This window comes from Hyla sarda, chromosome 4, assembly GCF_029499605.1.
Source record: "Hyla sarda isolate aHylSar1 chromosome 4, aHylSar1.hap1, whole genome shotgun sequence".
NCBI lineage: Eukaryota > Metazoa > Chordata > Amphibia > Anura > Hylidae > Hyla > Hyla sarda.
Window position 1 is genome coordinate 14129349 of NC_079192.1, and position 13978 is coordinate 14143326.

The 13978-nt window shown below is 44.5% G+C and overlaps 1 protein-coding gene across 1 annotated transcript; it reads right to left on the reverse strand.

Moving 5' to 3' along the window:
- Window positions 1–299: 299 nt before the first annotated feature.
- Window positions 300–13579, reverse strand: LOC130367562 (zona pellucida sperm-binding protein 3-like). Its single transcript, XM_056570035.1, has 8 exons — window positions 13085–13579; window positions 2673–2791; window positions 1751–1854; window positions 1503–1680; window positions 1316–1436; window positions 996–1087; window positions 781–914; window positions 300–544 (listed from the first exon to the last, which is right to left on the reverse strand). The coding sequence occupies exons 1-8, from the start codon at window positions 13577–13579 to the stop codon at window positions 303–305; spliced, it is 1485 nt and encodes a 494-aa protein (XP_056426010.1). The 3' UTR covers window positions 300–302.
- Window positions 13580–13978: the final 399 nt, after the last annotated feature.

The window sequence follows — 13978 nt, forward strand, 5'->3', positions numbered from 1 at the left end:
TTAAGAGTATACGTCAGCATCCCTTTTTTTGGCCTCTGAAAAATTGAAGTAGTGATCTGGTTACTATGGGCAACTCAGCAACTTTTCCTCTAGGCCGGTTCTGATACATCTCCCTCCATGACCCCAGTATAGAAGTCTATTGGTGATTTACAGCATATTTACATCCCAAGAACCTGCATGGTGCCCAAATCTCCACTGCCTCAGACCAGACGACAGTCATCCTGTATGAAGACTGACCCAAACTATTCGTGTGTCATCCATAACGCCAATCAAAAACAATGATTTATCAAAGTGTTTTATTTCTACACAGATTCTTTAGCAGAAAATCTTCTCAGAAGACATTTCACAGCCACAGTAAGAGCCACGGCAACAACCACTGAAGTGACAGATCCCACGGCCACCAGCACCCACAGCTGTAGAGGTCCATGTCCTGCACTCATCCTGGAAGCTTGGGCGGTTCCTGCTCTGGACATCTGGTTAGGCTCAGCTCCGGTCACTAGAAGAAGAGGACCCAGTGTGGCCAGGCCATGTTCCAGTTGAGTATCTGTCAGAAGAAATGTTTGTCTTAGTTTGTGTTGCTGTAAATAGTAGCCTAAGACAGTTATTTAGCATATCCAAGGTCTTAAACCAAGACTCTCAGCATGTATTGTTGAGCATAACACCTTCAGGCCTAGGTTCTCATTTGTTGAGAGCCACAAGTGGGAGGACCAACTTTATCTGATGTACCATCTAATCCATTGAGTATTCTCCAAGACAGTAGTGCAAGATATGGTCACTCACCAACATCTCTCTTCCAAGGTCTTCTTTGCCTCCCAAGGGATGATCCCCATGCTGATCTCTGGCCCCCAGCAGTAGCACAGGTCCCGGTGGTGCAGCACTGACAGATCCCACTTGGTCCTTCCACAGGTGACCAACTAGAAGACATTGAGATCACCATCGTTATCAGATACACCTAATTTGATCCTGGATACTCACCCAGTTGTCTAGGATCTTACCTGCTGGATGCCTTGTTGTAGGAGCAGGCCTTGTTCACTGGGTCAGGGGTCTGGTTGATGGCAGCAGCTCTCAGGGAACAGGTAATATAGATCTAGAACAACCAAGACTAGTCATTATCTAGAACCCGCACACTTTCTTATTGTAATCTTTTGTTGTGCAAAAGTTGTACTACAGGTCTTGTTTCGGATAACATGAAAAATCTGTTTTTACAAGTACAGGCACTTTTGGTTAGATGTTGGACAATAGGGGTTAGATGACCACTTAAAAAGACTGGAAGCTATAGAGAGCACTGAAGGACAGATCATATGATAGACCTTACCAGAGAGGCAGCATTGTTGGTGAACCTGAAGGCATCCACCATGAAGCGAAGCTTGTCTGCTTGGGGTCTTGGAGAAACAAAGACTGAAGAGGAATCTTCTTCCGTCCCATCCACCAAGCACCTGTAGAACAGATTAGTTGTAGACAATAGACTGAAAACCTGTACAGTATTGATGGTAGTAACTCACCCATAGTTAGAGATGATCTCATAGCGAGGAGTGGAGGCCACATCTGGGGTAATGGTGGCCACACAACTGTCCACAAACAGGATCATTGGGGCATGGTTCTGGGTCTCCAGAGAGGCTTCTATGTAGAACATGTCACCAAGCTGGAAGACCAGGGATGGACTGGGAGCGCTCCAGTCCGCTGAGACGATATGAGTATTAGTACATGTCAAGAGATTGAGCCACTAACCTTATACTTCAAAACTTCATACCAGTCATGAGACGCAAGGAGAAGGCCAGCCGCTCTTCTGAGGTCACCGTGGTGCTGAATGGAATCCATGTTGGCTTGATGGCTTTACTGCTCACATTACCGTGTCTAGACAAGAAACACTCTTAAGGACGGATGTGCAATGAGTTCATTCAGTGCAATACTGAGACTTGTCACAAGTAATAGATGTTATGGAATTTGCTTCCAGCCAGTGATTGTGGCGCTGCTATACACTAGATTGGCATGTCAGGGTTGGATGTCTGGTATGTTATCAGGATTGGAAAAGTACAGCGCCACACCTGTCCTCATTGAGTGGGGTATTGCAGCTTTGTTTTACTAAAGTAAATAAAGCCAAGTTGTAATACCATACAGACTGAAGACAAGGTTGGCGCTATTTTTGAAAGCAGCAATGTTTTTCCAAACCTTGATAGGAAAGAACCTGTCACTGTTATGCACTTCCCAAACCCATGCAATATTGAAGGTGGAGGGACTTGGGTCCTTAAACATTGATTTACAAAAAAAAAAAAAAAAAAAAAAAAAAAAAAAACCTTTTCACAACTAATTTCCAGAACCCTGCACCAGTTTTATGCTGTCCAGTTCAGGCAGTGAAGTACAAGACAATCCTTTAAAAGGGATACTCCACTGCTCAGTGTTTGGAACAAACTGTTCCAAGCGCTGGAAGCTTGTGATGTCATGCCCCACCCCCATCAATTCAACTCTATGGGAGGGGGCATGGTGCTGTCACACCCCCTCCCATAGACTTGCATTGAGGGGGCAGGGCTATTAAATCCAGCTCCCGGCCCCAGCATTAGGAGCAGTTAGTTCCAAACACTGAGCAGCGGAGTACCCCTTTGGTTTAGTAGGACATTTCTCAAAATCTTACTCAACATTTATCAATACTCCACTACTAGGTGGTTTGGGCTCACCTTGGGTAGAAGCACTGAATGGGAACCACAGCAGAGTTGGACCTGATGATGGGCACATTGCTGGAGGTGGTGGGGGTGTAGCGTAGGGCGGAATTATAGATCAGCAAGTCTGGAGTCATCTTGGGAAGAAGACAAGATCTGGGTCACACTTAAATGAACACATCTAAGGCTTCTTTCTGAAAGTCAGCAGTAAAACAGCAGCTACAAAATCCTATACGGCCGTTTTAATAGCCGTTTTAACCCGTTAGTAATAACTGCCATTCGTTTGACGGAAGATAGTAACACCCCCTATGAAAATCCCTAATCTAGGCCTCAAATGCGCATGGCGCTCTCACATCAGAGCCCTTTCATATTTCAAGGCAACAGTTTAGGGCATCTCCATACTCTGGAGAAATTGCGCTATAAATTGTGGGTAAAGTTTGGGTCTACGCCAGCAAGTTAATGTGTAAAAAAAAAAAAAAGAATTAAAATAATTTTACACCAACATGCTGGTGTTGCCCCATACTTAACATTTTCATAATAAGTCAAAGGAAATAAAGATTCCCAAAATTTGTAAAGCAAAATTCTCCCAAGCACGGAAATACTCCACAGAAAATGCTCGTAAAATGCTCTGCGGGTAGACAACAAGGCTCAGGAGTGAGATCGCACTATGTACATTTGAGGCCTAAACTGATGATTTGCACAGGGGTGGCTGCTGGTTACAGCGGTTCTGACAAAAACAAAATATCCACATGTGACCCCATTTTGGAAACTACACCCCTCACAGAATGTAACAAGGGGTATAGTGAGCCTTAACACCCCACAGGTGTCTGACAGATCACAGCCCACTGTTAGGCTGGGTCCACACTACGTTTTGTCCCATACGGGAGCGCATACGGCAGGAGGGAGCTAAAAGCTTGCGCTCCCGTATGTAACCGTATGCGCTCCCGTATGTCATTCATTTCAATGAGCCGACCGGAGTGAAACGTTCGGTCGGCTCATTTTTGCGCCGTATGCGCTTTTACAACCGGACCTAAAACCGTGGTCAACCACGGTTTTATAGAAATAGAAAGATCATCCAGCTCTCCACCGCCGCCTCAGTGCGCGGACTCGTGCGGACACCACGAAAACGAACAATTGAAAAGTAGAACAATGTCCAGCACAAAGCACGATGCAAGATGGAGTTTATTGTAGATACACACAGCAAACAGCAACACGGATCATGGAGTAGAGTGACGCGTTTCAGCAACCTTAGTCGCCTTAGTCATACAATGGTGTACTCAGATCAGTCTGGCTCTTATAGTGGGTGGCACCGCCCCCCCCACCAGGTGAAAACACCTGAGTGGGACGGGGCGGTGCACAACCACACACAAAGGCCAGGCCGACGTCTGCGCCCACATTAGACAAAAGGGAACACTAAACAAAATATATATAGCTCACAAATAAAATTAACTGAAATATCATAAATAAAGAAAAGTATACATAAACAAAATTTCTAGGGATAAAGACTGACCAACATGTATAAAAAAAACATATAGTAATAAATCAATAGTTTAAAAATACACGGTAGTATACATTGTCAGTCACACCCTAAGTGTGCTCAAGTTTATCAATGTTGGACACAGTATAGAACCAATACCATCATCATTTTTAAGATATCAAGCCAAGTCACTTCAAGTATGGCAAATAATGTTAATATGTTAAGGGAAGAGAAGGACTTGGTACAAATAAACTAGTAAGAATACTTAAAAGTTATGTTATATAGATTAAGAACTAAACCCCTGGATATACCCCACATCCGAAAACAATGGCTGAATAAATGCAAAAATAATCATAAACTAGTATAAGTTATAATATAAATGTTAGCCATCTGTATGAGCGGATGCGGGACAATCCCTGGGAAGATGTCTAGGTTCTATAGAAAAACGTAATGGGGGAAAGGATGAGGGCCACTCGTCCAAGATCTATAAAACCACATATGGTTGGATATGATATGTTTATAATATAAAAGATAGAGAACATATATTGTGGTAAATATAGACCTATGGGAGATATCAACTAATGGAACAGGAGGACTATGAACTGTAGGGAACTGAATAGTAAGGTCTACTATGCGGGAGGGAGTATATGAAATAGCTGTATTATATATTGAGCTATGACGTCCCTATATATATGGGTTCAATGAGGGGATAGGAACAAGGGCAAGACATCAAATAAAAAGTTCAAGAAATAAGATGAACTATCTGAGCGTATATTTCATTATATACAGATCTAATAATACAACATGGTGTCTTGCCTTTTGTTCAAACCCCTAGGAGACCTAGTATCAAGTTTTAAAATCCAAAACACCTCACGGTCAAGTAACTTTTTTCTATGGTCTCCACCGCGCAAAGGCATGGTAACTTTTTCTATGCCCTGAATATATAAGCTGCGAGTTGACCCAGAATGTTTCTCTGCACAATGTCGACTCACCATGGAAACGTGCCGGGAGTTAAAATGGGGGATGTCCGACAGGTGCCTCCGAATTCTCACCTTCAGGGCACCCGTCGTACACCCCACATATTGGATGTTACAACCACGGTTTTAGGTCCGGTTGTAAAAGCGCATACGGCGCAAAAATGAGCCGACCGGAGCGAACGTTTCACTCCGGTCGGCTCATTGAAATGAATGACATACGGGAGCGCGAGCTTTTAGCTCCCTCCTGCCGTATGCGCTCCCGTATGGGACAAAACATAGTGTGGACCCAGCCTTACAAAGATCTCAGACAACTGTGGGGTGTAAATACTCACTATACCCTTGTAACATTCCCTGAGGGGTGTAGTTTCCCAAATAGTGTACCATGGGGTGTTTTTTTTGCTGTTCTGGCACCACAGGGGCTTCCTAAATGTGACATGCCCCCCAAAAACCATTTCAGCAGAATTCGCTCTCCAAAATCCCATTGTCGCTCCTTCCCTTCAGAGCCCTCTACTGCGCCCACTGTACACTCATTTTTATAAGGGGTAAAAAGAGAAAAGAAATATGGTTCTCCAGGAAAATGTTTGAAGATTTTGAATTTTCTCCTCCACTTTGCTGCTATTCCTGTGAAACACCTAAAGGGTTAAACTCTGGATGTCATTTTGACTACATTGAGGGGGCAGTTTTCATGGTGGGATATTTCTAACATAAGACCCTCAAATTCACTTCAAAACTGAACTGGTCCCTGAAAAATTCAGATTTTGAAGTTTACTTGAAAAATTGCTGCTGAACTTTGAAGTCCTCTGATGTCTTCAAAAAGTAAAAAAAAAAACTCAACTTTGATGCAAATATAGACATTCCAAATTATATATTGATTCATATACTATTTTCCTTACAAGCAGAGAGCTTCAAAGTTATCATTTTCAAATTTTTCACCAAGAAATGATGCAAATAGACAAAAAATTGCCACTAACATAAAAGTTGAATATGTCACGTGAAAACAATCTCGGAAATATCAAATACGTACAAGCATCCCAGAGTTAAAGCTTAAAGGGTAACAAATTTTTGTTTTGCACTCCTTAAAAGTACATTAGAAATATTTTTTTTATTTACCATAAGAAAAAAATATGTTTACTATGTTTTATTTGTGCTTAACCTCTTAAGGACGCAGGGCGTATGGATACGCCCTGCATCCCGAGTCCTTAAGGACGCAAGGCGTATCCATACGCCCGTGGGAATTCCGGTCCCCACCGCTAGCCGGTTGGGGACCGGAGCCGGATGCCTGCTGAAATCGTTCAGCAGGCATCCCGGCATATCGCCCAGGGGGGTCATTATGTCCCCCCATGTCGGCGATCGCAGCACATCGCTCATCAATTCAGATGAGCGATGCGCTGCGATTCCGTTCCCCGCTGCTCGCCGGGCGGGGATCGGAGTCGGATGTCTGCTGATTTCTATCAGCAGACATCCCGGCAGTGTGCCGGAGGAGGTCCGGAGGACCTCCTATACCGGCGATCGCTGCAGGACGCCGGTAACTACTAACCGGCGTTCTGCAGCGGTTTCGGGTCATCAGGGTCATGTGTGACCCTGTGACCCGAATATAGATGGTGACTGGTGGTGTAGTATACACCACCAATCACCATCCATGCTGTACTGGGGGCTGGCATTGTGGCCACCCCCCTCAGTACAGTTGTGATTGGGTGGCCAAAGTGGCCACACCAATCACATAGTAATGGGAGGGGATCTGGTGGGCTAGGAGCATGTTGCTCCGTTCTGCCCGCCATTTCAGAGAGATCTGGTGTGCAGGACAGAGCCCCGTGCTGCCCACCATCCCCTCAGTAAAAAAAAAAAAAGTTCCCCTTGCCCCCTTTCTGTGGCCCCTTGGCACAGAAATCCCCAGGGATAGCTTTAGATTTAGGTAGGGACAGGCTAGGGTTAAAAAAAAAAAAAAAAGTTTTTTTTTTTTCAGCGTACCTCAGTGGGTGTCCGTGGGTCCGTAGCACCTTTAGCTGCGTGACCCCGGCCCTGCTGGGTCGCTGCGGTCTGTCGCCAGCCTTTTTTTTGGCGCAGATCTTTTTTTTTTTTTCTAAGCGTGTGTGCGGACCCTCTTAGTTATAAAAGAGCGGTCCGCCACCGTTTGTTAGAGCCCACCCGCCGCTGATCAGTCCCGTAGTACTGATCAGCGTTGTTTTTTTTTTGGTGCCGGCGCTTTTTTCGCGTTTTCTAGCGTTTTTTGCACCCATAGGCGGTCCGTGCCACCAGTAGCAGGCGTGTACTGTGTGGACGGACCGTACTGTGTGTGCAGCCTGTCCCACCGCTGTCAGTGATTTATCACTGATCAGCGTTTTTTTTGGGTTCAGGCGGGTGCATTTTTTTGGGGTTAAAGCGTTTTTTTATTTTATTTTTTGTTTTTTTTTGTGTGGGGGTCTGTGTACAAGCCACCAGCCACTGTTCTGGGCTGAGTGGCCGGACCCCCCACTGACTTCTGCGCCCCCTGCCGCCACACGCGCTAATCAGTGCGCACACCACTGATTAGATAAACGCTTTTTTTGGCGTAGGGCTTTTTGCGCTAAAAGTCCCTTTTTTGTTTTTAAAAGTCGCCTTTTTATTTTTTTTCTGTTAGGGCGGGTTAGTTTAGTTAGGTTGGGTTAGGGAGGTAATATCGCACCACACCAATAAAGTTTTCCCCCCACACACACACACGTATCCCCATTAGAGTATGGAAATTGCCCGCAGAGCGTTTTCGGCGGAGGAGGCAAATGCCATAATTGCCTTCGACACCGAGAGCTGCTCAGAGGACGATGAAGACCCCACCTTCCTTATTTCATCGTCCTCCTTATCATCTAGTTCAGATGATGAGCCACCAAGGCGGCGAACTTGCCGCCGTGCGGCGCCGCAAACCTCCTCTGCCCTTGACCCTGTGCCCCATGCTAGTATGAGTCCCCCTGGCACTCATACTAGTGAAGCCCCCCAGCCAAGGTCACTGGTACCTCGTACCGGAGAACTTGACTGGGCTGAGCCAGCGGACCACGAGCCCGTGATTCCTGAGTTTGTTGGCGACTCAGGAATCAAGATTAACATCGCCGGGTTCACTGAAAAGGACTTTTTCGGTCATTTTTTCAGTGACGACTTTGTTAATCTAATGGTTACACAGACGAATCTGTACGCCCAACAGTTCGTCCCCGCTAACCCGGGCTCACTTTTAGCTAGACCCGGCGGCTGGACTCCAGTTGATGCAGCCGAAATGAGGACCTTTTGGGGCCTCGCGCTGCATATGGGTCTACTTAAAAAACCCAGTGTCAGGCAATATTGGAGTGGGGACATCCTGTACCAGACCCCGCTCTACAATATGGCCATGACACGTCCCCGGTTCGAGGCCATTCGGAGATGTTTGCATTATGCTGATAATGCGGCATGTCCCCCCGAACTGATCCCGCGTATGACCGCCTGTATAAAATCAGGCCGGTCATCAATCACTTCGGGGCCAGATTTTGGGAGGCCTATGTCCCTGGAAGGGAGGTCGCTATTGATGAGTCTCTCATCAGCTTTAAGGGGAGACTCAGCTTCCGGCAATACATCCCGACCAAGCGAGCGCGGTATGGCGTGAAGATGTATAAACTTTGCGAGAGTACCTCCGGGTACACTTGCAAGTTTATGGTGTATGAGGGACGAGATTCCTGCATTGAACCCCCAGATTGTTCCCCCACTCTGGGTGTTAGCGGGAAAATCGCTTGGGGCCTTTTGCACCCATTGCTAGATAAAGGTTACCACCTTTACGTGGATAACTTTTATACTAGTATCCCTCTCTTCACATCCCTCGCCGCCAGATCCACGGTCGCTTGTGGGACAGTCCGGAAGAATCAAAGAGGCCTTCCTTCCTATCCCCTGCAGACTCCTATCCCCCGGGGTGAGTCCTGTGCCTTTTCCCATGAGAACCTGTTGGTCCAGTATAAGGACAAGAGGGATGTCCTTATGCTCACCACAATTCATGGGAATGGCAGCACCCCTGTCCCTGTGCGAGGTACCGTGGGACCGGTCCTCAAGCCCGATTGTATTCTGGACTACAATCGGTATATGGGGGGAGTTGATCTTTCTGATCAAGTCCTCAAGCCATATAATGCCATGCGGAAAACACGCGTATGGTACAAAAAAGTTGCGGTCTACATGGTACAGGTTGCCATGTACAACGCTTTTGTACTGTACAAGTACGCTGGCAACACAGGGACATACCTGGAGTTCCAAGAGGAAGTTCTAAAGGCCCTCATCTTTGGTGACCGCCAAAGAGCGGGTCAGAGCACCTCTGGAACTTCAGGTCCCTGGCCAACACTTTCCATGTGTGATCCCCCACACTGGAAAGAAGGGACGATCTCAGAAGAAATGCAGAGTGTGTTGCAAGAGGGGGATTCGGAAGGACACCACCACTCAATGCGACACTTGCCCCGATCATCCGGGCCTCTGTATAGGCTGCTTCAGGGAGTATCACACTTCCATGGAGTACTAAATTTTCCATCCTTTGCCTTAATTTTCATTCCCCAAAATTCGACTCCAATGTACCAGTCCAGAGTACATTGTCTTCCAAATTTTATACCAAACCCCCCCCCCCCCCCCCACAAAAATGACAAAAAACACCTTTTTCCCCAATATTTTTTTATTTCTTCCCCCTAAAAAATAGGCCATGGGACAGAGTCAACAGCATTGGAGGTTTGCAGTTGCCTCAAATGTGCAACGCTCTCTCTCCCCACCTGAGCGGGTTGCGCATTTGAGGTAACAGAATAGGGACGGCCCCACACATCCCCTTCCCAGAATGATGATTCAGAGTATAGGGTTTGGGGCGGGCATCCTTTTTACTTTTGGCTGTACTCTGGGTCATCATTCTGGGAAAATAATTGGCATATCAGTTCTAAAATTGCAATTTTCTTCCCCCCATAGTACTCTTCATTAGTGTTGTTCGCGAATATTCGCAATTCGAATTTTATTCGCGAATATAGCGCTATATATTCGTAATTACGAATATTCATTTTTTTTATTATTATTTTTTTTTCACAGTAAACATCACAGTGATCATCCCTCTCTGCTTCCAGCTTATGTGGTGTAAGAAGGCTCTAATACTACTGTGTGTGACTGGTGTGCGAATTTTCGCATATGCGAAAATTTGTGTATGATAAGTTTCGCATATGCGAATTTTAGTTTATGTTTATTTTTGTATATGTAAATTTTCGCATATGTTAATTTTCGCACACGCGAAAATAAAACGAGAACACTACGAATATGCGAATATAACGAATATTCGCGAATATTCGCGAATTCGAATATGGCCTATGCCGCTCAACACTACTCTTCATCCATTCCTGGAAAATAAATGAAGGGAACACCCGTCTGTTCCAAATCTCCACTTCACCCTATACACCTTCCCTAGGGGGTGTACTGTTTGTAATGATCTCACATATGGGTGTTCCTTTCTTGTATTTTCCTCTGAATGTATGTAACTGTTAGGTCCGTAACAAACATCCGCCTCAAATGCGAAGAGTTCTCGCTGAGCTCTGTCGTATTTCCAGGCGACAATTCGGAGTCACATGTTAGTTGTTCCCAGAAAAATGAAGCAGAGTATAGGTTGAAAATTGCAATTTTCAAAAGCTAACCTTCATCCATTCCTGGAAAATAAATTTAGGAAACACCCGTGTGTTCAAAATGTCCTCTTTACCCCTATACCCATTCCCCAGGGTGGGTACTTTCTGTAATGGTGTCACATTTGGGTGTTTCATTTTTGTATTTTCCTCGGAATGTATGTAACTGTCAGCTACTGATAGGCCATAGGCCACAAATACAAAGTGACTTCTGAGCCTTGTTGTGCGCCCGTCCAGCACGTTACCCCATATGGGGATGTATTTTTATAGTCAGGGGGAAAAGCCCTCCAAAATTTGTAACCCAATTCCTCATGTTACCCCTTGTGAAAATGTAAAAAATTGGGTAACCCCAGCATTTTACTGTAAAAAAAAAAAAAAAAAAAAAAAAAAAAAATCGAATTTTTCAATTTATGGCCCACTTTTCAAAAAACCTATGAGGTGTTATTTCCCGCTGTACCCCTTGTTATGTTCATTGAGGGGTGTAGTTTCCAAAATGGTGTCACGTGTTTTTTTTTTTTTTTATGTTGGGTGCTTTATAAATGCACATGACCCCCGACTTCAATTACAACAAAATTTTCACTCCTTCCATTCTGAGCATTGCAGTGCGTCCACAGAGCAATTTACATCCACATATGGGGTATTTTTTTTCTCAGACAAAATTGTTCTTCAAATTTTGGGGGCCTTTTGCCCTATTACCCAATGTGAAAATGAAACATTTGGGGTAACGCTATATAGTGCAAAAAAAAAAAATCAAATTTTTCACTTTTATGGCCCACTGTTCAAAAAACCTGTGAGGTGTAAGTACTCACTGTAACACTGTTACATTCCCCGAGGGGTCTAGTTTCCAAAATGGTATGCCATGTGTTTTTTTTTTTGTTTTACTGTCCTGGCACCATAGGGGCTTCCTAAATGCGGCATGCCACCAGAGCAAAATTTGTAACTCCTTCTCTTCTGAGACCTGTAGTGCGCCAGCAGCGCACTTTTCCCCCCATATGGGGTGTTTTCTGAATCGGAAGAAACTGGACTTCAAATTTTGGGGGGTATTTTCTGCTTTAACCCTTTGTAAAAATGTAAAATTTTTTAGAAACCAAGCATTTTAGGTAAAAAATATATATTTTTTTTACATATGCAAAAGTCGTGAAACCCCTGTGGGGTATTTAGGTTCACTTTACCCCTTGTTACATTCCCCAAGGGGTCTAGTTTCCAAAATGGTATGCCATGTGTTTTTGTTTTGCTGTTTTGACACCCTAGGGGCTTCCTAAAGGTGACATGCCCCCCTAAAACCATTTCAGAAAAACGTACTCTCCAAAATCCCCTTGTCGCTCCTTCCCTTCTGAGCCCTCTACTGCGCCCGCCGAACAATTAACATAGACATATGAGGTATGTGCCTACTCGAAAGAAATTGGGCTACAAATATAAGATAGTATAAATTTTCTCCTTTTATCCCTTGCAAAAATTCAGAAATTGGGTCTACAAGAACATGCGAGTGTAAAAAATGAAGATTTTGAATTTTCTCCTTCACTTTGCTGCTATTCCTGTGAAACACCTAAAGGGTTAAAACACTTACTGAATGTCATTTTGAATACTTTGGGGGGGTGCAATTTTATAATGGGGTATTTCTAATATGAAGACCCTTCAAATCCACTTCAAACCTGAACTGGTCCCTGAAAAATATCGAATTTGAAAATTTTGTGAAAAATGTGAAAATTGCTGCTGAACTTTGAAGCCCTCTGGTGTCTTCCAAAAGTAAAAAACACGTCAATTTTATGATGCAAACATATTGTATATGTGATCCAAAAAAAAATATATATTTTGAATATCCATTTTCCTTACAAGCAGAGAGCTTCAAAGTTAGAAAAATGCAAAATTTCCATTTTTTTCATCAAATTTTGGGATTTTTCACCAAGAAAGGATGCAAGTTGCCACAAAATTTTACCAGTATGTTAAAGTAGAATATGTCACGAAAAAACAATCTCGGAATCAGAATGATAACTAAAAGCATTCCAGAGTTATTAATGTTTAAAGTGACAGTGGTCAGAATTGCAAAAAAGGGCTCAGTCCTTAAGGGGTTAAAAAAAAGCTCAAGAGTTATGATTTTTTTAAAGGTGAGAAAAAAAAAAAAAAAATAAAAAAAAAATAAAAATGGAAAAACCCCAGGCCCTTAAGGGGTTAAAGTGACAGTGGTCAGATGTGCAAAAAAATAAAATAAAAATAAAATACTCTGGTCCTTAAGGTCAAAATGGGCTCAGTCCCCAAGGGGTTAAAGTACTGAGACACTTCTCAGGTCCAGTCATACGCACCATACTAGAGAGAACATTAGTAACAGAAGAAATCTCATGTTCTCCAGCGATCACTCACCTCTAAGATGTTCCCACAGTCTTGAAGGTCATTTTGGAAAACCACAACAGGATCTGTAGTCTGAGCTCCAGGGGGGCAGGAACCCAAGGACAGGTCTGAGGGCTTCACCAGCTTCCCATTCCCATAGAAGTCTCTCTTCACAGTCACCACCATGCTGTCCTCATTACACTGCACACTGATAGGGGAGGAGGAGGATTGTGGTGGAAGCTGTCGGGACTGATAGTCTCCTCTACCAAACCCAGGGCCCCATCCAGACACCGGCAGAAAACCTCTCGCAGACCCAACACCAGAGACTGAACCAGTCTGAGACCAAGGGTTTGATCTAGAAGAACCTAATCCAGAGGCAGATTGTCCAAGTCTTCTAGGAGATCCCCATTCAGGCTGGTTACTTCTCCAAGTGTTGGACTGGCGCCGGTGTCTACCCAAGGCACTGCTAAAGCCTGATCTATAGAGCAGAACCACTAAGAGACAACTCCACCTGATCCACAGCTCCATCCTGACTACAGGACAAGTCACATGAGGAGAGGGTGGAGGGAGCCCAGATTTATACCCCTCCCCATCACACCAACACCGCCCCACCTGATGCCTTATTACTCTCAGCTGGACCTTCCCCATTACTTCTCATCTAGTAATGAGGAGGAGTCACAATAGGATTTGTGGGGGAGATTTTTTTTTTAAACCTGTGCTGAGAAAGAGCGGTGCAGTTGCCCATAGCAACCAATCAGACTGCCTCATTTTCCAGAGGCCCTTTTTAAAAATGAAAGAAGCGATCTGATTGGTTGCTATGGGCAACTGCACAACTCTTCCTCTACTGAGGTTGTGATAAATCTCCCCCTGTTTCCATTTTTTCTGTGAGGGTACGATCACACTGCGTTCCTTCCCCTGCCGAAAACA